This window comes from Haplochromis burtoni, unplaced genomic scaffold (assembly GCF_018398535.1).
Source record: "Haplochromis burtoni strain Fernald_Lab_line unplaced genomic scaffold, NCSU_Asbu1 Contig_326, whole genome shotgun sequence".
NCBI lineage: Eukaryota > Metazoa > Chordata > Actinopteri > Cichliformes > Cichlidae > Haplochromis > Haplochromis burtoni.
In genome coordinates, this window is record NW_024582687.1 from 397794 (window position 1) to 423599 (window position 25806).

At 42.4% G+C, this 25806-nt stretch overlaps 1 protein-coding gene across 5 annotated transcripts in view; it reads right to left on the minus strand.

Annotated features, from left to right (window-relative positions):
* The window catches only part of LOC102296449 (cadherin-20), a 107187-nt gene that overhangs the window by 23137 nt on the left and 58244 nt on the right, over positions 1-25806 (minus strand). For 2 of the 5 annotated variants that reach the window (XM_005941898.3, XM_014339962.2), the window contains 3 exons: positions 5037-5340; positions 634-928; positions 212-331 (listed from right to left, as the gene is read on the minus strand). In XM_005941898.3, the coding sequence (XP_005941960.1) occupies positions 212-331; positions 634-928; positions 5037-5255 (634 nt within the window). In that variant the 5' untranslated portion in view covers positions 5256-5340. Of the gene's footprint in view, positions 1-211; positions 332-633; positions 929-5036; positions 5341-7384; positions 7521-12821; positions 22524-25806 lie in introns of those variants that run through there. The other 3 variants (XM_042228485.1, XM_005941899.3, XM_042228486.1) reach the window with 3 other exon arrangements.

Sequence of the window (25806 nt, forward strand, 5' to 3'; positions counted from 1 at the left end):
AAAATCAGACAAAATCAGTGTGATATAGTGTTAAAAAAGAGGTGGTAGGTGCCTGTTAATAAATCTTAAGGAAGTTTGTGGACTTTATCGGGTCATCTGACATCATTTTGAGTAATTACAAATTCATATGGAGCTCATAAAATAGTTAGTAGCTGGTGAAGCTTGAAATTTCCAGCTTCTGCATGCAATGAGTGGTTTTGCAGCTTCGTACCAGTCTTGGCATCTACAGAGAAATAAGGCTGGCCCTCCAGGATGCTGTAGACCACACGTGCGCTGTTGCCATATGTGGGGTCGTCAGCATCTGTAGCGGTCAGCTGGATCACAGATGTTCCTGGAAGCAGAGGTTAGCGGGAGATGATGCAGTTATAAATAGGAAGCATCCTCTTAGGTGGAGATTTCTCCATCTGTAGACACAAACTAACTGTGCTTATTTACTTTAAAAGTATCTTTATGAATTGTGAATGAAGCAGATGGAAACGAGGCTGTAAGAACAAGCAACAGCGTCAACTCTGAAGGGCTTTTATGCACTTTGTTATTGTTCGCCATGGCTGCAAACATGGACAAACATGCACAGAGAACATTTTTGTTTCTGTCTCCTACCATGCGCCCGCCTTTCCTTTTCCTTCTGCTTACCTATTTTGGACATCTCAGGCACAGTCGCCTGGTATGGGCCATCTAGAAATCTCGGCTCGTTGTCGTTGATGTCCTGGATCTTGACGATGAACTCGGACTCGGGCTCTAGGGGCCTGTCCGTGAGGCGGTTGCGGGCCTGTGCACGGAGTATGTACTGAGCCTTCACCTCTCGGTCCAGCCTCTGGATTGCGTGGATGTCCCCCGTGCTGTCATCGATGGTGAACGTGGTTCCCGCCCCTTCCCCCGTGAGGATGTACTTAATGGAGCCATCACCTTTGTCCATGTCTGAGTGGAGCTGTGCGGTTCAGAGTTGTTAGTTAAAAGTGAAATTCTCATGACCAGCATGAAAGACCAGTCATAAGTTGACAGTACAACAGACAAATGGTGCAGTCCAAAAGTATTAGGGCATTGACATGTTTTGGGAATGATAATTAGGTCGTATCTTCCAATTTTAGAAAAATGCAACAGCACAGCGATCCTAAGCATACAGAAATGACAAACAAACAGCTTTACTGGGACAAATGAAGCAACGTCCAAGTCAACCTCATGATCTCAGTCCAACTAAACATGTGTTATAGTTGCTGCAGAAAAAAACCACACACCCAGAAATGAGGATACACAAGAAAAGAGGCTGTAGTACATGCCTGGAACAATGTGGCTCCCTATTTAGGGAATTAGTCAAGTTATCAAAGAACAGTAAAGTATGTGATGAAAATTTGCTATTTCACATTTTTGCAACCTGACTGTTAGGAGTGTAAGAGTAGCCATGATTCAGTGTGCACAACACAGCTACAGGGTAACTTTCTTAAAGTGGACTTGTTGTGCTCCTTTCCAGCTCCATATTTTTATTTTGGGCTTTTATTAGAAGGGCTCTGTCAGGGGCTTTGGATTCTCTGTCTGAAACAAGCCATTTAAGCCCCTCCCCCTGTAAACAGCTTTAGTCTTATTGACTGGCCCTAACAAAGAGACGGTTTGAATAGCAAATAGGTTGAGTAGGTTAAAAAAAAAATCAATGCATATGCTGGCATTGTTGACAATGGTTAAGGTGATGCTTCATGGATATTGTCAAATTTGGGTAAGTAATTTGTTATCTAAAATCTGCTGCAGCGCACTCAAACCTTTGATTCAAGAGAACAAGATGAATTAAAGCATCTTTGCCTTTGTCAGGGATTCATTTTGATCTTCTGATGATTTGCTTGCTGAAGATGATTCTTCATTAACAGCTTTCATTTGACCACCTGCTCCGTTTTACTCCCTCTTCTCTCGTCAGTAATGGAATATAAGATACGCTCTGAATCAAAAGTAGGTAAAATAAAATCAGAAGAACATAATTCAAGTGATGTCGCTTTATCAGTTTTTTTTTTCATCTTTTTTCAGCCCCAGAGGTTACTCCACGGTTTCAGCCAGGGGTGTCAAACCTAAGACCCGGGTGGGGCCAGAATGTCTCACTAGCAAAGACCTCACGTTGCTCGTCGTACTGCATCAAAGTACTTTGGTTGTAGTAAAATTGCTTATTATTGTTCGTATTACATTAAATAACAGAAAATTTCCAGTTTTTGTTGTTTGTTTGTTTTTTTACAGTTAAGTCACAGTAAAAGAAAAACAAAAAAGAAAACAAATAAACAAATAGATATATAAATTCAGCACTTTTTTGCAAATTAACATTGTCCTGTAATTTGTTGTGTCGACAAGCATGTCGAGCTGTGCTGGTTGGTTTGCGCTGCACTACAATTTGTAGTTAAACTTCTTTTCACTGAATGTTTTCTGCGATATGTAGGATATGTACCAATAGAGTTCCCAGTCTGGCCCACTTCAGATCAGTGGGTATGTGATGATTTTAGCACCTGGATCTAAGCTTTTCCTGATGTAATTTGATGTAATGTGATTAGCAATTAACTAATTTTGACCTCACCAGGGCTCATTGTTAATGGTTTTTACTTTGTAGTCTAAATAATCTGGAAAAACATGAAATGTCCTTATGATAAATTAATGCATTACTGTCAAACTGATTTGAGTCCCCCAAAATTGTAAAATTCTTGACCTCCAGGGATGGTGTGTGCTTATGTGTTGCTCTTAATATTGTTGCTGGAAGTAGACATGTAATCACAGCTTACAGCCTGTTGCCCGAGACCCTGCAGTGCAATCAGAAGCCTTTTGTAGCCTCTAAGAGCAAATGTCATCCTGTTGATCTGCAATCAGACTTTACTTTGTACTTAAAGGGCCTCTGCGTATGATGAGTGCTTGCTGCCATCACACTAGCGGAGTGAAATTAAATGCCCCCCAGTCTGTCTCATATATAATCAACAGGTGTGCAGCCAGGCCACAACACAGCACTAAATCTGCAAACACTCCTTTCAAGACACACTTCCTTTGGCTGTTTTTCTCATCTGGGGCCGAGCCGAGGTGGTTGAACGGCTAAAAGTTTTGCTACTTGTTATGCCAGTGATAATGCACTAGTAGTTTTTATAATATCTTTCATTGCCGAGACGCAGACAATACAGCTTTTCCTATCACTGCCGACAACATGCCCACCTGCACGCTCTCCTGCAAAGCCCAGCTCAGCCCAGAATAGATTTCCTAATCAGCACCTCATTGTGGACTTTAGCCCTGTGTCTGGTAGTGATATATCACAGGCTCAGCTTTCCTCTGCTTATCCACCTTCTCCGGCTCCAGTGCCTCCTTTCCTTCAAAGCCTTTGAAAGTAGCAAGTTTGACACTCGGGCTATCAATTACCTGCTCCTTCTCAGCTTTGGCCCAAACCCCCAAACCTCCAACAACCCAGCGGCTCTGAATACAAAGTTCCTCAGCAGAGGTAGGGAGAACTGAGGGGAAGCAAACTAAGGACGGAGGCTGCAATACATCTTCTGCTTTGTCCCGGACTTGAGTGGCCCTTTGGGTTGTAGCTCGGCCTGTTAGAATCACTTTATCCATTCAGTGTGAAAAAATTAGAGATGAGGAGAAACACGGTACAGAAATTTTTCACGCCATATTTAAGTGGAAGTAATATTTTTCCTGAAGATCTCTCTGTCTGCATAAGCACATGGCTTTTAGGAATCTGACATTTTCCTCAGTATTCCCAAGCGGTGGTAGTGAAATTATTTCAGAAGACTAATTAAAGCAGGTTTGCATCACTCCCAAAGGGTGATTTCTGAGGATGAGCAGTTAATACTGCAGTGCTTTAAAAGCTGATGAGGGATATTGAGGGAGTGGTAGTTCTGAAATCGGGGCTTTATACTTTTAGCTATTCAGGAATAGCAAAAAGCATTTTCTTGGTGTTTTGAAACCAGCTGTGATAAGTGAGTGATTCATCAATCACAAGTCATTAGCCAATCAGCATTCTCAGAAAGACCAAAACTTCCACAATTGAGTTAATATTTTACTCAGAATGACCCAAACCTGGTGGTTGAGTTCAGAAAAAAGAAAGACTTCAATAAGCACTGGCTTCACATCCATCTTTCATAGTGTCTGTGGTGTTAGCTGCACTGATAATACTTGTTTGTTGCTCGTAAATTGGTTAAAATTGGCTTCACAGTAAGAAAAAATAGCAGGCATGAGCATTTTGTTTAAATTTAGATACATTATTACTTCTGTATTTGTTGAAACTAAAAGAAAACATGTGCTCCTGCAGCCAATTTCTATACTGTGAGAGTAATACTCAGTGAAATGGCTCCTAAATCGACTCAGATTTGTGCAGGCACTTGACACTAAATTATTTTTTTGCTTTCTCTCTTTCCAGAGAAATCTTTTTTAGTGATATAATGGCATTTTTTTTTAAAGTTTGAGCTTGCAGAAATGATGCTTCTCTCTGCCGATGATGACTAGAATTACAACTATTGATCAAATGTTCAATTCACTTTAGCAAGCGAGCAATCAAAGTGCTCCATTGTGAGCACCTCTCCTCTGCTCTTGTGAGAGCATGTCAGCGGTGCTGCAGATGTGCCGTCCACTTCTGAGAAACGGAGACCGACTGAAGCTTCGGTTCGAGTCAATTAACTCAATCACTGCTGTCTGGCTCTGGTTCAAAGTGGACAGAAGAGAGGCTGTCTCTCAGAAGAACTCAGTGCATCCAGGGATTAAATTTGGAATTTCTTTTTCTTTTTTCTTCTTCTTGTGTTTATTGAAGCTTGCCTTTGCCCACCCATGATCTTCTCTTTTTGTATTCATGTGCTCAGCTCTAGCCAAGCTGCCGATGACCTCCAGCAGTAGAGCTCCCCTATAGATCTTTTAGTTTGCTCTGTTTGAAGGAGTTGGAGTTAAATTCACTTTGCAGCACCTATCAGTTCAAAGGTTACTTAGAAACCATGCTCTCTGCAAGGCTAGAAACCCGCACTCTTTGCATCTTATACCTCCACATGTACGTGCATGTTCATGTCCATAAAGTGCAACTTATAGTGAAGACTGACCTTTCCAATATAAAGTGGTTCCAGTCCAGTATACTCCTCCAGGACAAAGAACTGATTCCACACCCAGCTTCGCTTTGCCCGTTGCAGCAGTGCTGAGCTCCCTACATGTTCCTCCTCTGCCGGCGTACCCAGAAGGCTATGAGGCAGAAGGGTCAAAATGCCAAGAGCCACGGGGAGCAAGGTCCATGCAACTGCTGGAAGATGCACTCGGTCTCCCATCGTGAAACACGGAGTAGTATTTGAAAAGACTTTTCCCTTTTTCTTGACAAGTGGAGCTATTTCCTGGGTCCCGTCTTTGTGGCTGCTGGAAGAGAAAAAAGGAAGAGCACAGATGAGTCTCAGATTCTGGACACATTCATTTCTGTTAATATGTGTCATCCACAGGTCTCCAACAGCGCCACGGGATACAACAAGGACATTTCCACTGACTCCAGATTATTTCTCTACTACTGAGCTTTTGTAGATTTATGATGAGCTGTGTATCTGTGTGAGCCTTATAACGGCTGAATGAGAGGGTTCCTCTTGTACTGGCGATGTGGAGTTGGAAAGAAATGAGGAGAATGGGTACATGTTCTTCAGATTTTTTTTTGTTGCTTTTAGGTAAACCAAAAAAAGTTGTGCTGTATTTTTTCTCTTTAAAAGTTATAAAATGAAAACAAAAAGACTGTTGATGTCACAGGTATGTGTAACTATAACATCTCTAGTGAGGATTGCCTTAGAATGAAGATGACCTTTTGTGGTTTTTATGGGTCATTTAAGTACATCAAATCAGTCCGTAGGTGTACAAAATTCAGGAACTGAACAGACTAATGTAACTTCCAAACCACTGTTTGTCATTTCTATTTGAATGTATTATATAAAGTAGCGAGCATCAGAAGCACTGGCAGGTGCATTTTTAAATTTTAATAGTAAGGCAACCAGTACCAAGCTAGGCCAACAGCCAACCAGCTTTAATAGTCATGACAACAAGATGAAGTCACTAAAACTGTAGTTCCTCTTATGGCCACTTGAGGCTGGCAGCAAAAATTAGTCAGTCTAATTTATCAGCTTCCTCCACAAAGCAACCTCCATAAACTTTGTGAGAAAGGACTAATAAAATAAAACACTAGAATTTCATTCATTTCAGTTAATGCACAGATCTCTTGGATGGTCTGCACGACACAGCAAGCCGCAATATTAGTCACATAAAATGGTCGAAAAGGCACCAACAGCACAAACACACAGTGGAGAGGTCCAGTACAATATTAGTGGATGGGCCCAAGCAGATGCCAGGATTCCTGTTAGTAACAGCAGCTACACTCATGCAGATGGATGAGTGAGAAAAAGTTTCACCCTACTCATGCTATTCAGAAGTTTAGTTTACTTTGCAGTTGGGCAAACACTAGAACTGCAGTTTCTGTCGCTGGCTTCATTTTCCACTTCATTGTTATTGTAATTATTGAACAAAGAATACTGCTTTCTATCGGTTAACTTAATCTGCGCTTCAATTAATACTGATTAGCACTCTTAGCTACACAGCATCCAACTAAGGAAAAGGACTCAGGAACTGCACGGTTAATCCATTTATCTGTCCATCAATCGTACTTCTTTATTTTTGTTTCTTAGCAGCAATTAGCAGGTATCTGTGTTTGTGTGATACAGTAGCTGTAGCACTCCACCCTCTCTTACAAACAAGGTTATTTTTGGCTACAAAAACCCAAAAAGCTAATTTGTTGCTAATGGTGGCTAATTCCATCTTTTATATGCAGGCATTTCATCTTTTATCTCATATTATATAGTCATACAAAAGCCTGCACATTTCATATTACATTGCCCAAACTTCCCCTAAAAATGTTAAAGCAATGTAAGGTTTTGGAGCCTGGAGGAGATAACAGAAATAATGAAGCACCAGCTCCAGCTTCTTTCCCTCCAGCTCGGGACACAAAACATCAGCAAGTGTAAGCACACTCTTTCTCTTCCTTCCTCCTCTTCCTGTCATGAGGAGAGGTGAGCTCCTTCACACCTCCTGTAAAAGGCCCGGGGGTGTGATGTTCTGAGATTGTAGTGTTTCTGTTAACACCCCTGCTCAGCTCTACTCACACCGTGTTCAACAAGCTCCCTTCAGCGCTGCACACCGTTCATTACAAGTGTGCTGTGTACGTTTTTTTTCTTCTTCCTTCCATATCGCAGGTTTTGAATGCCCCTATGGTGCTGCCTGGTTGCAGGATTTCATGCCTCTAAATACCATCTTCCTCCATGTTGCTCTTTTTTGATACGAGCATCACAGGAATCCTTAAGATCAGCGAGGTCACGTCTGTGAATTTTTGCAGGAGATGCTTTTTAAGGTATTGATCTGAGTTAATCAATACCTTTTCACATGCAGCGCATGGCACCTACGCTGCCTCTTCCCATCTGCATCCTGGTTTTATGTATTAGGAGGACGGCTGCATCTGCCCGCATCTTCCTGCATTAATGAGCTCAGGGGAAAATAGGCAGATTTAAGGTCTGAAAGTAGAAAAAGGGAGCGAGGAGGGGAGGGGATAAAAGGAAAAGAAAAGCAAGAAGAGAGGAGGCTGTTAGCAGAAAGTTTGCAGCAACGGAAGAAAGAGAGACTGTTTGACTCATTGGTTGACTCCATTATGTTTTGTAAGAGAGAGTGCATTGTGCTGCCGTGGAGTCCCTGAATCGCCAAACTCAGTTAATCATTGTTGAAGAGGCACAAAAGGCAGGGAAGGGTGGGAGGCGTGGCTGCATTGTCAGCGGGAGGCTGAGCTGTGTGTGTGTGTGTGTGTTAAGACAATCCCCGCGAGGGCCGCTTGGCAGGACGACTGACACTTGACCTCGCTGCTCCTCTCTTTTCTGCCTATTCAAGCCGACTGGTTGCCATTATGAAGTCAAATTAGCTCCCAGACCTTCCTCCCCTTTCGGCTCCTCCCCTCAAAGGTCGCAGCTTGCACCCGGGCATTTTGCTCCATTTTGTCGTGCCTAATGAGGTGACATGCTACGTAATTGTGCTGGCAAAACATTCTTCACATCTCTGTTCTGTTAATCTTATGGCATTTCGCCTGTTTAAGCAAAACGGCAGCTGGTGTGAACAGCAGATAGAAGGGGATGGGAAGATGAAGGGTTGAGGGGATGAGGAGCTAGGCGGAGGGCGGCAGAGCAATCATATGAAAAAGCTTTGCAAGACTTAAGGCAAAGAGGTATTTTCCCACCGGGCTGAAGCATTCCTCCGAGTGGAAAAATCTGCCTTTGTATTCAAAAGAAAAATAACAAATCAAAATAGAAAAGAAGCTACAGAAACATCCAATTTGTCCAGTGTTTGTCTTAAAATGAAAGAAAGCATTGGAAGGAAGGGTTGGAGGAAGAAAATGAGTGACAGTGATTGTCAGAGGGAGCAGCTGGTGTGAGAAAATGATAGACCATATTGTCGTATCATCGTACTCCGAGTCCACCTGCTGCTCCATTAGCTGCGATCTGACAACAACAGACTATATCAAACTGTTCCTGCGTGAGGGAGTGAGGTGAGTGATTTCTTCCAATGGAGGAAAACAAACTGCTGCGGTACGACTGACGGACAGAATCTGTACCTCCACCTGTTCATACTGAGTCACTGCTGCTTGAATATACTCAGAAAGCACCTCCATCCAGGTGAACTAAGTGGTGGAACTTGTGCTCATAGGAGTGGGTGTTAAACCCGACTGAGCCATCATAAAGTTAAGAAGTCCTGAAAGTTAGTTACGAGAGGCTTTTGGAGACACTTTTAGGGTCATTTTGGGTACTTGTGCAAAGGTTTCAGTGTCAACAGGCAGAAAACACCTGAAATACAGTGCATGTAAATTTGTACCAGATAAATCTGAGAGGTAAGAAGAGATATGGAGGAACTGCACTAGCTGTAATTGAAAACTAGTCTAATCACAGACTTACTGTGAAGGAATGCTTCTGAGGCCTGACCATTGAACTGCTAGCTTCCATCAATGCTGTTTCAATCCGGTTTGAATCAACACACTTTTCAGAGGGACAGCTTAGGTTGAGCTGTTTGAAGGCAGAGTTAGAGAGGCAAGGCTGAGATGGTTTGGTTATGTCCAGAGAAGGGATAGTGGATTTATTACAGAAAGGAAGTTAAAGATGGAGCTGCCATGGAGCAGGAAAAGAGGAAGACCCCAGAGAAAATTAACAGAAGCAGGTGAAGAGGACACAGCTTTATTTCCCAAGTTAAGTTGTTTCTAGTCAAAAGTCTTTTAGGATTCCACCAGAAATCTTTAATAGAAGAATTTATTTGATTCCTGAGAGTTTTCCCTTACAGGCCGTGTCCATATGTATTTGGTATTTTGCTAAACCATAGTCTTTTCCATGTTTTGTCCTTTCGTCCGCATGTAAGCCGCCTTTTAGGTCACTGAGAACTCTGTAAAGTTTCAGTAACGAAGCTGAAACTGAAGGTTGTCTCGCTGCCTCAAACGCGTGCGTCTTTAACTCCTTTCATGATGTCAGACTTCATAGGGTTATTATTTGCAGTTTTCTGATTGTTCAACATTTCTATACACCTGTTGCTTTGGCATCCTCTTGACATTCGTTTTTATTTTCCTGTGCACAGAGGTTTCTCAAAATGAATGAATAGGATTAAATAAGTTACATTTGTACTTCATGCTACTCTTTTACAAGCATATAAACTGAATGGTACACTGCTATTGGAGGTAACTCGGTGTCCTTTTTCTTTCTTTCTTTTTTTACCAGTTAACAATCAGTTAAACGATCTAGGTGGAAAAAACTTTGTCTAAAAACTACCTCTGCACTTCTGCATATAGACTAAAAGCTTCTTTTTTTCAGTGAACAGACTTTAAACAGTACATATTTATTGTAAATGGCCACTCTTTGCCCATCTGCATTACCTTCATAGTACTCCAGGGGGCCGTGGCCCACCCTCTGGAAATCACAGCAGTGAAAAGTTTACAGAACGAAAAACAAGCATCTGCATAGCTTTTCTGACACGGATACTGTGCATGACAAAATTTGCGCTAGAGGCTTGCAGATGCTGAGCCCATAGCAACCATACCAAATTGCATGCTTCATTACCTACAAGTAATTTCAGGAATTACAGATGCACATTACATGTGTTGTTTCGTGTTGTTTTGTATTAAATGTTCATCTATATTGATATATAGAATAATATAGTGTTCAGAGAGACACAACAAGCTGCAAAAGCTTATAAAAGGTAGTACCGAGCGTGACGGTCACAGTCAAATGTTTGCAAAAGTTTCTTCTGGCAAGTACACAACACACTGTGTTCACTTTGACTCAACCCTGTCAAAATAGAACATACTACACAACTAAGTACAACAAAGCTACTATTTAGTCACTAAGTTAGCACATAGTTGGTTATGCCTGTAGCAAAGCTCGGACAGCATGACATTCCAAGTTTGGAACCTCATTATTTTTGAGGGAAAGTTCCAAAAAGTTAACTTGTTTTTGGGATCTAAACTTTACATTATGTAAAAAACAAGCAATATTAAAAACATTTCGAAAGTCATCTTTTTCATTTTTCATATATTTATTTATTTTATAGGCCAGTTATTCGTCGATAATAAAAAAGATGTGGCTAATTTGATTTTAAATGCTATTAAATACTTTCCAGAAACGTTTCAATTCTTCAAACCCTTTACTTTGTGAGGTTACCAGGGGCCAGCTCAGTGTGTGGCACATTAGTATGGGTTCACCCTGTTCAAGTGTTATGTGGAGCATTATTAAGTGTTAATTTCACAGTGGCCATGTCTTTGCTCCACTCACCTCAGCTTTAAAAAGAGGCCTCCCAGACTGTGGAAAAAGGTTCTTAAAAACTGGGTGGACCCATGAAAAAGGGATCCACCCACCCCGGCAGGGCAAAACGTCACGGCCAATTTGTTAACCACAATTGATTTTGCATGGTGAAGAGTGATGGTCATGTGGAAGGTCTGAATATCGCCGACCCAGGCGAGGTTGCTGCCTCGATGCACTTTTTTGAGATGCAGAACCGGCATGAGAAAGTGTCTTTCACTAAGCCGAACACAATAAGCCGAGCGGCTGCTGTTACAAAATGCAGAAGGGCTTTCTGAATCTAATTTCACTTCCAGGGCCGAGCGTGACGGGCTGTATTCCCTATAGAAGTGTCGTTTTTTGTATATTTCTGAATGTTTATTTACTGATTTACGTGTAATTAAACGGAGACTCGGCTGCTGCGTGCGCTAACTTTTAATAAACGGGCCTTTACTTCAGCGTGGCCTCTGGTGTGGTTTGTATGTGTGTGGATAAAGCTGACCACTTCTTGTGGTTTCTATACCGTCACTGCCTGGAGCAAAGACCCAGTTTCCTGAGCTGGCTCACAGGGCGAGCCTTCAAAGGCAGCATCGAGCTAAGAGAGGGGGGGTGTGTGCAATCTGGCTGAACTCTCTCAAGATCACACAGTTGTTTGTGTGCTGGTATGAATATAAGTTCACAGCATGCCTGTGTGTGTGTGCCCATCAGGCTGCTACCCTGTATTCGCCTTCCTTCCTCCAACCTTGGACCCCCTCAGGACACAGATGCTGGCGTGGGCCCGGCTTTGAACCCGCTTCTTTAATTGTGGGATGCTCGGCCCGTGCAGCTGTGCACGCCGCCAGCGCTGCGCCGCAACGAGCGTCTCCCTCCCTGCGGCTCGTTTACTGTAAGGTGTTTTTAATTACTCCTCCCTCCCTCCACACTCTGCTTCTCTTTGTGTTCTGGCTGAGCTTCAGAAGTTTGGTAACAAAAATAATCCATTCACCCTTTCATCATTCTTCCCTCTTTTTGAACATCTGTGCTACTGTACCGCTCCAGCTTATTTTTAACTTTCCATAAGGCTCTTTCATTCCATCTCTACTGTAGTTTTGGCCTCTATCTCCTCCTTCGATGCACATTCAGTTCATTCATCGCTCAGTAGAGGCCATAAAAGGAGCCTTGTCATTTATTGAGAAATTAAATCACACAAACTGGCATTCATCCCGGGCACTGGTGCATGGAAATGATGTCACAGTTCATAAGCGTCATCTGGAAAAGTTTGCAATCAGTGTCACAAATTAAACCGCGGCGTCTTGGGGACGGATCCTTTCAAATTAGCAGCTGGAGAAGCCCCTGCTCCTCGTTAGGCCCATTTCCTGTGCTGGAAATGTAATTTGAGAAACCTGAACAGTGTTGTGAATTTGGATTCCAGCGCTCGATGCTCATCTTTCAGAGAATCCTGCTTCTGATAATGGCAAGAAAAGCCGGTCAGCTCCTGCGAGGACGCACCTGCCAATCTAGTATCTTATTTGTGGGCCTTACAAGAGAGGCGATAGCTTAATGGGTTTGATAGTGGGGAGGGAAAAAAAGCCCTCATCTTGAGAAACTAGAACCTCGACTCAGGCTGTTGAATGAGGTCTGAATGCCAAACAGTGGTCCTTTAAAAGCAGATAGGCATTCCTCTCCTTCGGCATGACTTGTTTGAAGCAGCGACAGCGCAGACGTGCTGAGAATTGCAGCTACGGAAAGTTTGTTGTGCCCCCTCCTCTGCTAAAAAAATACTCACCACGACCTACTTTTGACAGCCACATGCGTGTTTCTCTAAGCACTCCCTATTAATTAATGCATACCAAAGAAAATTCCAACTATTGATCGGAGGGTGCAGTTACTGCTGAGGAATCCCCAGTGGCACCTACACCATCCCTAACTGTACCCTGTTTACAGCTTGAAAGTGTTACTGGCACAGTTCAAAACGTGACCGGTGAAAGTCACACACACATACACACACACACACGCACACTAAAATCTATGCCTTACCTTTTTAACTTTATTCCTCCTTCTGCTCGTTTTTCTCCTCCTTTTATCTCTTTGTTCTTCTTTTCCCTGCGCGCTTGCTAAATTTGCCTTGTAAAAGTTGTGAGAGCTTTTGCCTGCAGTGAATCAGCTTCCCTAAAGTCACCCTGAGTCCACACTCCGTCTCTCACTGGCCTCTTTGTAAAGTTTCCCTTCTCTCCATCCGTATATATAAATAAATATAGATCTTCTGGTGCTGCCTGTGTACTCCGTCTCCACTGCTTTCTGCCTCTCATGCCTGTCTGCACACTCTCATCCCGGGTGTTGCTTATCTGGGAACCCAATCAGACTAAAGGACCAATTGTCCCTCTCTTTACAATCAGTGGGACGACCTCCCCCCGGCTCCAGCGTAATCCAGCAATCTACAACCTTGGTCAGTGGGTAAAGAAGAGGTGGAGAAAGAGGACGGGAGCGGTGGGGGCTCTGAGAGCAGGACAGGGGTGAAATTACAGCGGGAGGGGGTGCAAAATCAAGCAAGCAAAGGATGAAGGAATGAGATGAGAGAGGCATGAGGTAGGTGGTAGATAGTATGCTGTGGAGGGGCGTGCAACCCATTTCATTTCGGGGTATTTGCAAGTGAATAAAGTGGCCAGTGTGGAGTGGAACAACATGGGCTGAGTGTGGCAACTGCCAGGGGTGCAAGATCACCGACTAGAAGCAGAAAAAGGATGGAGGACAAAGAGGAAAATGCCGGCAAACCTGCCCTAATGCATTTTAATGAGCCGGTGTTGTACACCGCTGGATCTGTAGAGGGATTTATGGGCATGAAAGATGAAGCTTTACACTGCATTATATTCCGCTGCTCGCGCGGTCAGAATCAAAGCAATTAGTTTTCCAAATTGGCAAAAAGAGCCAGAAAAAAATCGGGCGCACACCAATACACACAATAAGCGCAGCGGAAGATTAGTCATGGTCACGGAGATCTGATCCCTGTTTAGCGCCGACAGAGAGAAAATAGGAGCGTTTCATTTAAGCAATCATGGAATTAATGCAGAGGTTCTCGGAGTCGAGTCTCTTGCATATTTCTCCTCAGGAGGAGGACAGCGAAAGTGAAATCATATTGGAGATGTACTCAACCATGTTTAAACAGAAATGAGAATATATTGCACAGAAAGTGTTCTAGGCAGCTACTTGGCTTCCTATTTTCCTCTTTCATTAGACAGTTTGAACTGTTTACATATTGTATTTACAGACAAAGTAAAGTGATGGAGCAAAGTTTATTCACTGTTCCCTCTGGGACAACTTTGCTCTTTTTTTTTCCACTCGACAGCCCTTTGACTCTCCTTAATCTTCCTGACAGAGTAATTTGGTGTGTTGTACAGCTCTAAAAATACAGATGAAGGCTGTTGTCACCCACTGAGCCAGATGGTCAAAAGGTTGCACTTCTCCATCGGTTCAATATGTTTTTTCTCTCTCCCACTCTGTCCCTTTCAATATGTCTTCTTTCTCATTTGGCAGGTCATTCTTCTTCACCACCGACCCCTCTCCCCTCCTTTGCTGCCCTCCCCGTCGTCTTTGTCTCTTTGAAGACCTGACTGGTTAGCGCCCCGGCCAATCTGTTAGCGAATGCTTGACTGGACCCCCGGAAAAAAGGCAGGGGCTCCCTCTTTGTTGGAGAGGGTGGCATTCAGGCACACTGAACAACACCTTCCATCACTGTGGCAGAGCAGAGGATAATAATTGGCAGAACAAATTGAACCTATAGGACTTATGGAAGGGCCTCTGTCTGTGTTGGTGGACGTCTGGAGAACAGGTCCCTTTGGGCACCCGTCACAATGGCCCAGACCTGCTGTTTAAATAGATTGGATACAGCTATGTTCTGCATGTTGCCAGACTTTGGTTCTGTTGTGATATGCGGGATGTTATAAGGATACGCTGCTTTTCATGCATCGGATAAAGTACGCCTTCTCTAAACGTTTTTAAAAGCCGTGACTTGTTGTGTCACCTCAGTGCACCTTTTGCCACAACTTACAACAAACGGAGGCGTCCGTGAGGAAAGCGGATGTCATGGTTGTTAGACTTGCAGAGAAGTTAAAGGTTTTGGTACCACACCACTAATCGCTTTATTGATTGTTTTTCAGTCTTTCGCCAATCTTTAGAGAAGCAACTCAAAACAAAGCTGCATTATTGATTCCCCCTTTTGTTGCTTGCCTTTTGTTTGTCTTACACACAATGACATGAAACAGTCACGCTAGCTTTGTTCTTGATTACAACATTTTACAATCAACTGACTGATGTTGCAATGAGTGACAACCCCCAAAATTATAAAATGCAGTTCATCAATTGGCCACCAGGAGCTGCTTTCAAAAGCGAGTCAACTCCTGACACCTATGCTAGCTAATATTCCACTGTAAAAAAAACCTTCTGGGGTGATTTTCTTATTCATCCAGTTTAAATTTGATCAAGTATTAAAGGTATGCAACGTAAAGCCCCGTCCACACTGGAAGCTGTTTGCTTGCTGCGCATCACTTTGTATCTAATGGCTGGTCTGCAGGCTCCATCTCATGTATTTACCACGCGGTCACATGTCGCACTTCATGTTTCTGTAATTATCGTGCAAACAAGAAAATAACTAAATATATTAGATATTACAAGAAGATATTATGAGCACTCACGGGATAGTGATTAGGTTGACTGCAATTGAATTTACAACCTGCCAGTTTGTTGTGTTGGGCGCACTGGTCTGCACAGCCCACAAACACCACATTGTGATGACACAAAACAACCAAAATAAATAAATAAATAAAACTAAATTTCTCTAAGTTAAAAATTACTGTTTGGTTTTAATAGGGATCTATTAGTGAAAGGGTTGGAGCCATAGGGGGTTCTTTTGTTGCTTTAGTAAAAGTGCTCTCCAGGAGAAATTGGCTGCATCCATCTCTCCGACTGCATCCACATAGCACTATCTTTTGTGTAAGCTGAAGAGCTCTGAAAACAACTTTTCAGATAGCCCAAATATTGTTTCTCAGAAAAAGCCTTGGGTTGGCTGGGAGACAGACATTCACAAGGCCACCCTTCTAGAAGGGAAAGTAGAGAAACCTACACTTGATAAACCCCAGTCTTCCACATTCAAACGGCTCTCAATACTGCCATGCTTCAGAGAGCCGATTAAAAAATAATGACAAAGCTAAGGTCCAAAAGAAGTGATGGAAAAAAAACCATCCCGGGAAGGTAAAACCCGGCTTCTTTACTCTCACTTATCATGTAACAGCTTTCAGACGGAATAACCTAAACAAAATTCAGCCAGTCTCACTCAGCGTATCGCTTTGCCACCACAACCACCACAAGGAGAAAGCATGAAAGAGGGTTAGGTTTCAGAAGAACAAGATGAGAGAGCTCCAGAGAGAGGGAGCAAAGCCTCCATGTCATCTAAGATAAGAGGAGCAGCTCTCTTCCCTTCTGCCCGAGATTAGAAATGGCATGGAGCAGAACAAGCCTGAGTACAAAGAGCTCTTCTGTGTCTTTGGGGTGCACAGTCAAGTCTTTTCATGTCTGATTTTGGCTACAGGTCGAAACAAAGGGAAATTAGACGGGGAAGTCATTGTGTCTTTGTAGAGAGAGAGAGACACACACATGTGAAGGAGGATTTGTGTACGCAAGCCAAGATGCGGTAACCTTTACAGTAATTGGTAGAAAAGACAAAAATAAGATGTTTGGCCTTAATTGTGAGGCATCAGAACTGGCACGGGGTTGAAAGAGTGAACCGTGACATTAAGTGCCTGCCTGCCTGGCTTCATCTGGCTTCCTGCTTCTCGTGCTATTGTCTCAGATAAGCTGCCTCTTTCCAGATCCTATTTTCCCGGTGACCTTTTCACCATTTCCCCCTCTCGTGTCTGAGCTACGCCACCTCAGCAGGGTATTGACTTTCACTCCACCGTGTTAAACTTCGCCATCCGTGTACGCCTTGTTGCAGAGACTCCGCTGTGACAAGAGGCGGCATTCTGTTTGGGATAAAAGGCTCCCCGGGCTGTTTGATGCGGTATTCCAGCGGGAATAGGCAGCGACTTGGCCTTGATGAGCTGACAGGAGCTGAGGAGACGTGGGGGCCTCGAAGCAGCAGGACCACAAACCTCAGGAACAGTGTGTCTTGCTCTGATATTTACCCCTCCTAGTTCTGTCATTCCCCATAACCCCTACTCTGCGCTCTGTCCCTGTGACCCTGTCTGCGAGGCTGAATTTGAAAGACTGGAGCAACTTTTTGAAGTAGGAATTAAGGATGAGCACATGCGTTGTGACTGATGCAAGCAACAAACGCGAATGCGTGCAGAACATGAAATGCCTGAATTATGAATGTATCCAGTCTGCAATGCTACTCCTGCTTAATTATTTACACGAAGTCAACAAAATGAATATAGAGAGAAGAAAGGAATACATGCTTCTCCAAATGAAAAATAGCATCCTGTTCAACAGTATTTTAAATCACACGCTGGCAGCATCTGGTAACTTTTGCATAAGCATAAAAAATATTTTCTTCAGGACTTAGTGGAAGTAATAGACACACATCTCTGGTTAAGAAACTCTCACGACGCTGATATAAGCATGTTTGACTGAGTCTGAGTCCTGATCTCCCCTTCCTAGAGTAAACAAAATAACAATTAGGTGTGCGCGCTCCATTACATGTTAGGTATGCCAGAGGCAGCGACACACATGACAAATGCCTTCTTTTGTAGGTTTCTGTGTGTTTGTAGTTCCACACTGATCCACTGATCAGAGAAAAAGAAATAGTTCAGCGGGGGTTTAAACAACACCATCCGCCACTTTCTTCCACCTTGAAACAAACTCTGCTTATCATAGTGATTCCTTTCAAAGCTTTGTGCATGAAAAGTTTTTCGGCAAAATAAATGTGATGAATCCAAAAAGAAGAACAGAGAATCATCTTCTAAAACTCGTGCTGCCCAGTCTTGGCTGAGTCCTCGTTAGTCGGAAAAAATGAAAACAATTAGGTTGGTTATGAAGTCCTCGCTGAAGTCTAACTCGTGAGGTCTGTCACAGCATAACATTTTTTTACCCCTGTCACCTGGCAACTAAAAGCTTCAAAGGACCCGTTCATCTCAGAAGGTCTACGACCCAAAAAACCCGAGCTGTGCCTGCTGCTTTATTCTAGCAAACAAACTGTCTGGAGGTCAGAGATTCTTGGGCTGCAGCAGTGAACCCTTTTACCAAAGAACATGACTTTTTCATCAGTGCACTTAACAATTAAGTTGAACAATCCCATTTTGGTGACTTTTCAAGTTGCTACGGAATAAAAAGGTACTCGCATATTTTATATGTGTGTCTGGTTTCGTGTAGCTTCGTAAGCAACAACCAGCCTCTGTGCAGCCTTGCAGTGTACGCCAAACGGCATTAGTGTCAAACTTCCTGCACGAAAAGGGGGGAATAACAAGACACAGAAAGAGGTAAAGCAAAGATAACAGTAAATAGTGATGCATCAGGGAGCTGAATAGAATAATCAGCTATAAATTAAGGGATAATCATTTCAGCTTGCATATAGTGAAGTCAAAAACCCTCATACAGATACGTTTTCAAAATTGTAAATGAGCTACCAGTCTACAACAGTCACATTTGGAGCTTAAAGGTAACACTAATGTGAGCATGCTGACATGCTCAGGCTAAAAATACCAGAAATGTCTGACTCACAGTCCAACTCAAGTCACAGGTTAATGTAATCTGTGATGTACAGAAAGAAAGTGATGGATTTTGTTGTCATGGGTTGGCAGTATTGCACAAACGAATAGGAATTAAAATCCACTGAGAAGTCAAGGAAGCACCCACACAGTCAAATCTGGTACAAATTCATCTTGTTTCACTAAAGTCTGACCAATAATGTATAAGAAGTAGCATTTACCTGGAACATGAGAAAGTGCCCATGAAAGTAGCAAATGCGACTTTGAAGACCCATTAGATGATCATTGTGTTTAAGTGTGAAATTCTTACCAATCCTGTGGGAGAAGTAATGTTTTGTGAATTGTGGACGGAGAAATGATGCCTCAACATCATAAGAGCTCATCAGCCATTTGGCTGGATGAGCTAAAAATTTCGTTAATTAGGTAGCCTACTAAGAGACCCTAAAATTTAGCTGAATAGCACAAAGTGGGCAAGCCCTAAGAACTCAACTATGAAGTGAGTGACTGAAGCGACTAACAATGGAATCAGAGAATATCACTGCTTGCCATAAAGGGGTAGCGACGCAATTGTAGATTGGGATACATGCTATAGTGAAACTATATTTGAATGGATGCACAATGTGAATCTGGGGTGAATCTGACTGAAAAATCAAGGATTCTACCCTCACCTTTGCTAATGACTTCCTGGTTTTTACGCTACATCCACTATTTTTACTGTCTGTAGTAAAAATGTTTTTATACATGTAATCAAAACTAAATTATCCTAAAATTTGGATGTTTATTCTCAAATTAACAAAACAACCCTAATCCGGAAAGGGACATGAATAGATATAACATTTTATGGTTATCAAGTAAAACAAAATCAGACAAAACAATAGTCACTCAAATTTATCCTCTGGGGAACATGAATGTCTGAAGCAGATATCATAGCAAGTCACTTAACAGTTGCTGAGGCATTTCTCTTCAAACCTGAAACCTATAATGGTGCGATTGGGAAATCATTAATAACCAAAATCATTAGGGTTCACCCTCAGGGAACATGAATGCCTGCACCAGATGTCATGGTTATCCATTAGAAAGTTGACCTTTCTATTCATGGCAAATGTCAACCTCACGCTTTAGGGAAAATGTTTTAGGATTACAGCACTCGTTAGGGTTCACCCTCTGGGAAACATGAATGTCTGAAGGTTGTGGGCTAAATGTCTGAAAGGATCACATTTTCATTGCTTGAGAAGCTACTTTGGCTAAAAAAGAAAAAAGTTATACAAGGACAAATTTAATCAGGACTATTTCATTTTTCAGTGTAGTTTTATGTATTTTGATCTAGGTGCTTCTTATAGGGGATTATTGGATTGCTGGGTTTCTATCTATAAAATAGGGCTTAAGCTTACCCTTTAAAAAGCCCTGACTTGACTATTGTTGTGAATTGGTGCCATATAAATAACTAATGAACTGAACTGTTAAGAAAGCTGCCAGTTTCTTTCTATTTCAGTGTTTTCAAGATAAATTAATATGTTTTTGGCAGTCTGTTTCAAGTTGTAGTAAAAGGTTTTCGTCTAGTGCATACTGAATAATGAATTTACTGTATAGTTACACTGATTCTTACAAAGAGAAAATGGAAATGGAGTGAACAGGCAAAAGTGAAGGAGCACAGGAAAACAAAGGTTTGAATTGCTGCTTGATTTGTGGAAAAATCTGGCACCTGTTTTTCTAGCTGATTTAATAATGTTCCCATTAACTCCATGCCCGGTTGACAGCCCAGAGGTTGGTGACAGACTGATCTGAAATCATCTCTCTCTGACTCTTCTAATGACTCTACTGCTGTGCTCAGCTCTACACCGAAGTAGGAATCTTGGCTGCTGAATCTGGAGGCGTAGCTGAGACGTCACCATCAGTTATTTCTAAAGAACAGTCTTTTTTGTGCTGGATAGACAGTCACGGAAAGCAAAGAAGAATTTTAATACCTCATTTACGGAGCTGACAAAAACTATCCTGAGATGTGGAAACATTTGGTATTGACGAACGTGGAAGAAAGCAGGCCTACGCTCCTAAAGTCGGAATTAATTGCCATCACTTTGGCTGCTGCCATGAATGAGTTTTTTTAAACGTGACACTTCTGGGACTGATCTGGGCATTATCTGTAGGAAAATTAATCCAGAATTCATCCCCCGTGCACAAAATGGGATAATATGATACCTCCACATTCACCAAATTGACATCTTCGAATTTAGTAGAGATGCTGAAGTCAGGGAGTCAGTGTGACATGGCCTATTAGGAGCAGAATCGTGTCAGGGGACTTTAAAGTTCATTGGAAAAGTGACCCAGTGCATGAACCATCTCCTAAACCTATTTCAGTAATGGTAAATTTCATTACCTATAAACAGATCAAGAAAATGCATCACAGAAAGCACATCAAAGTTTTGCACTTTATTCTGCAGTGGAGCATCAATCGAATCTAATCTCAAAGAGCTCCAAAACTCATCTGTGTTTATAATCGAGCAGTCAGGAAGCCCATCAGCTAGTCTGCCTACTCATGGCAGCAGCGGCGTTTTTCAGGGCATCTAGGTTCTAGACGTCCTGTTTGCTTAGTAATGGAGATAAATATGAAAGAGCTAATAAAAACCTAAATTACTATCAGATGACACAAGTGGTTTTGAGATTTGCTTCTGGTGAAAACATTCACACTCATAATACACTTTTCTTTTTGCAAGAATGCAAATTGAAAGACTACAAGTGGAATCAGAAAACTTAGGGAACTAAAATTCTTGGCCATTTCCCTTTGATTCCACCATATATGCAGATATTCATTCATAGAGATGCTTTTTTTTGAGAATTATTTGGGGATTTTAGGATAGTAAAGAGGATAGACAGTGGGCAGAAGGTAAGGGTGATGACAAACCTAAACTCTGGCAGTGAGAACTTTGACCTTTTAGTGAGCTGTAGGTTTGCTATAATGACATGCTCTAGTCTAGACTGTTTTTTCTGTAGTATAAAGATTACAAAGATTACTTTTTTCTCTCTTGGCTCTTGATGGAGGCGGTCGCACTTTTCTCCGTCTCCCTCTCCCTTATCTTTATCTTGCTTGGCTTCTCATGTCTTTTGTATAGTCTCGCTTATTCTCTAACCCTCAAAGAGTTTCTCAGTCTTGTTCTCTAAAACCTAAAGAAGAATTATGGATTTGATCAAGTGGTCTCATAATGAATTGACACCCTCCTGGGCTTGGGAGAGCCCGATTGTCCTGCGGAGACGTTTGCTGCCGGGTACTCGATGCTCGGTTGCATCGTGTGTCTGGCGACACTCTCGATGGAAGACTTCGAACGACATCTACCAATTCGGAACCACGATAACAGAGTTCTGGCTGACTGGAGCTGGCTCGGACCTGGCTTAGAACAAGAAGCGGCTACAGCTGTTCAAAATCTCATAAGGCTGGCTGACATAATAGACGATTGGCAGGGCTGTGAGCACTCAGACTGTGTTTTGAAAGCAATATGGATAAGATCTTGGAGAAGAACAACGGGAATTGAGAGACTTGGTGACCAGTGATGGACATTAGTCCAACTGTAAAAATTGGATGCAGTTGTTTGCACTAAACCCAAACATTCACCATCTTCACTCATGCGGCTATCCCACTGGCACCAGCTGAAGGCCTGCCAAGGTCGAAGCTGGCTGGAACAACAAAATTCTCCATGATAACAGGATTGTTGTCAGAACTCTTTGTTCCTCCTTCAAGGCCATCCGCGTTGATCGGAGATTGTTGACTTGTGCTTAACCGGGTGAAGGGACACTTTCTCTCGGTTGAACACAAAACACACACACACACACACACACACACACACACACACACACACACACACACACACACACACATATGCATGTACACTGACACAGACCTTAACTCACTCCCCCATCCCCTCCAAATGCCTTCGAAGCTTATGTCTTCTATGTTGTGAGATGTGATGATTCATGTGCTGAGGTGTTTTTTTTCTGTTCTCAAACTGATCCCCCTGTTGGAGCTCAGTCTGGGGGGAGTTCTTTTTTCTCCTCGTCTTTCCTCGTGTTGTGCATTTTCCATTGTTATACCTCTCTGACCTGTCTTCCCCATGTGATGTTTGTGTAATGTATGTATGGTGGGAAGGGTAAGATGGCGCTGGCAAGGCTGGCAGCCTTAACCCAATTTCCCTCAGGATGAATAAAGTATTATCAATCAATCAATCAAAGACCCTGTCCTAAGAGTTTATCTTGGGTTTCTTTCACTCTTTTGTTTTCTAGGGTAGTTACCACACTTGTTATATCCTACTTTAAAGGATTGCTTCCTAGCTGACTTCACCACAAGGTTTTGTCTTGTTCTGTGTGTAATCCCCTGTTCATCGTCAGTGTTTATGTAGTGCTGTCTTTGTCACAACGTCTGCTCCTGGTCAAATTCCTTTGTGGCGTTTGGATTCCCTTATTGGACTCTGATGCACTGGACTTATTAAACATAATTTTCTGTTGCACATTCTGCAAATAAAAGTTGAGTCTTTGCTGAATTCCAGTGTTTTCACCTTGCTGCAGTGACAATGAAATTACATGCAGGTGTAGTTCCAGGAGTAAAAGGACAGAAGTAGTTAGGTTTTTAATTTATTTGGTGTTCAGAATTGTCTAATATGTTGTAAGAGATGTGAGCTGGCAATAGATAGTGCATTGAATTTTATCCTAATTTAATAAGTGCTTTGTGAAGATGATTTATAGGAGTTCAGTAACACTGTCCGTCCAAATCCAATTGCAAATGAACACCTTTGACAGACAGTGATAGTAATAGATGATGCACCTTCCATCAAAGCCAAGTGGTCTCCTACGAAGCAGAAAAACATGCAGGTTATTGTGTCTTTGTTGTCCCCTTTGTGTCTTTTGTTACTTCAACAACCACTGCAGATCTTCGACTCTGTCCAGTAATCAATTAGACTATCTCTGCTTTCAGAGCAGCTCTGTCGTCAAAAAATATTTTAAGCAGAAAAACAAACTCAAGTTTGCTCATAGGTTCAATTCCCTCTACAGCCAGCATACGTCCATCAACAACCATGCATGCTTTCAAAGTGTCCTTGAGCGAGACAACAAATCCCAAACTGCTCAGTCATGCAATATAAATCACTGTGAGCTCCAAAGGATTTCATTATCTCCATCCCTGATATTATGAAGCTTAAAAAAAAAAGAAGAACACAAAAGAATGTGTGTTTCTTGTTTCAAAGGGGCACTGGGCTATTTTTTTTAAGTCAAGTGGAAATGAGGACAGCTGAACCTTGCGTAGCAGCCTTCAGTCCCGGAGCATGCCAGACTAAGCTTTGTGCCGTAATGCAAGGCGACACGCCAGCGGAGATGAGAGGAAAAACAATTGCCAGAGCTTTTGTTACATCTTTAATTACAGGCTTTGTGTTTGTCTTGTTCAAATGAGGGGCCGTGGGGAGAGGGAGCTCTCTCAGTCTGATCTGCTCTAGTGTCTGTGAAATAAATGGCCAGACCTCCCATCTCCTCAGGACTTATGGACCTCTAACAAAACATGTGGCTGGAGAAAAGGTGCTGTATATCAGAGCAAGCACATTCTGCAACTCATCTGCTTCGGTGCATTTTGCATGTATCTGCCAACCTTCGCAAGAAGAGAGTGTGGATGTCTTCGAAGATGAGGCCCGTACGGAGAATCCACGAGGCGTGAAGTGTACCTGGGAAGCTGGGGAGGAAAAGGCATGCAACGGAGTCCCCTGTATATGCAGCGAGTTCTGGGATATGCCTGCTGGGACAGGTATGGGATCTGGGTTGCTGCCGCCAGTTAGATCCAAGGCTGTGTCAAAGCAGATGATCCGCGGCTAATATGCAGCTGTCTGACCCTATTACCTTTAGTGGCAGGGCCAGGCTGCTGCCGCCCAGAACTCCTCCAGTCCTTCAGAAGAAATTTAGTCTGGCTTTTAAACATGCCTCCATGCATTCTGTACAAGTATTTGTATCTGGATTGAGGGTTTAAAGTGGACTGCAAGCGATCCAGAACATCACCTTCAGTTAATGAGTAATTAAATCTGATAGACAGTTTAATACAAAACATTGTCAAGCAAGCCATGGAGGAAATAATGTCACCCCAGGCCCTACCTGCACACTCTGCACATCAGTTTTTAACTTCTCATCCCTGTCATGTGTCAGCAGACGCAAATATAACGAAAGTTGTGGTCACAGAACCTCAGAATCTAGCTAGCTCAGCACACAACAAAGACACAGTTGCTGTATTTTCCAAGGAGAACTAAAGGTTAATAGGGGTCGGGGTTACTTTAACTCGCAGCAAACTTTTAAGCGTTTTATATCAGATTTGACTAGATAGACCTGCACATGCAGATTTATGTCCCGCTGAAAGCAAGTTAATTTAGTGCTTTAAATGCATTTTAGTATGGGTGCTGAGTAACAAGAGTAGCTTCTGGAAGGGCTCTGTTAGGGGACATTAATTTGAATTTAAGTTGGCGATGTTCTTTAGTAACGCTTGCCAAGATCCACCTTTATACTAGTTTTTACTGGGAACTGCAGGGGCTGGAAACTAGATGTGATTGCTCATGTAACACCTGCATACATCATGCAGTATATATTGTAGAATCCACAAGGATTAGTAAACCCCAGAGCAGCAGCAGCAGAAACAGCACAGGTCAGCCTGCCAACAAAGAAAATCGGCTGGAGCTAACAGTGGGAATTATCTTGCTTATTTGTAATTCAATTTTCAATTAAATTTTATTTATATTTATATACACCAAATCACCACAACATGTGCCTTAAGGGACTTTATATTGTCAGGTAAAGACCCGACAAAATACAGAGGAAACCTCAACAATCATATGAGCCCCTATGAGCACGGAGGTACAAACAGTGGGAAAGGCAACAGTGGGGAAAGAAGAAAAAACTCCCTCCATTTGTAAGTACCCAATTCTCTCTCAACTTTAACTTCTACTTGCTCCAAAAAATCTCTTTTGTTTAATTTGTTTGGGTTACATACATAAGAAAATGTGGTCTCGCTCTGCATCTACACTCAAAGCTTTGAAGCTGATCGTTCATTCCAGACTAACTTGGGTTGGTAACCCTCTAATATAATTACTACCAGGTCATATGTCAATCAATGGTATCCTGTGTGCCAAGACTTTGCAGAACATATTCCAAAAGCCAAATAAGTCTCCTTTTAGATATCATACAGTTGTGATTATGGCTGGATACTGAACTCAAAAATCCATGATAACTTCACTAACTCTTCCTAAGCAAAACCGAGCATTCAACTACACCCAAAGAAAATAAGTCAAGTCACAGGAGATGGACAAAAAGCTGAA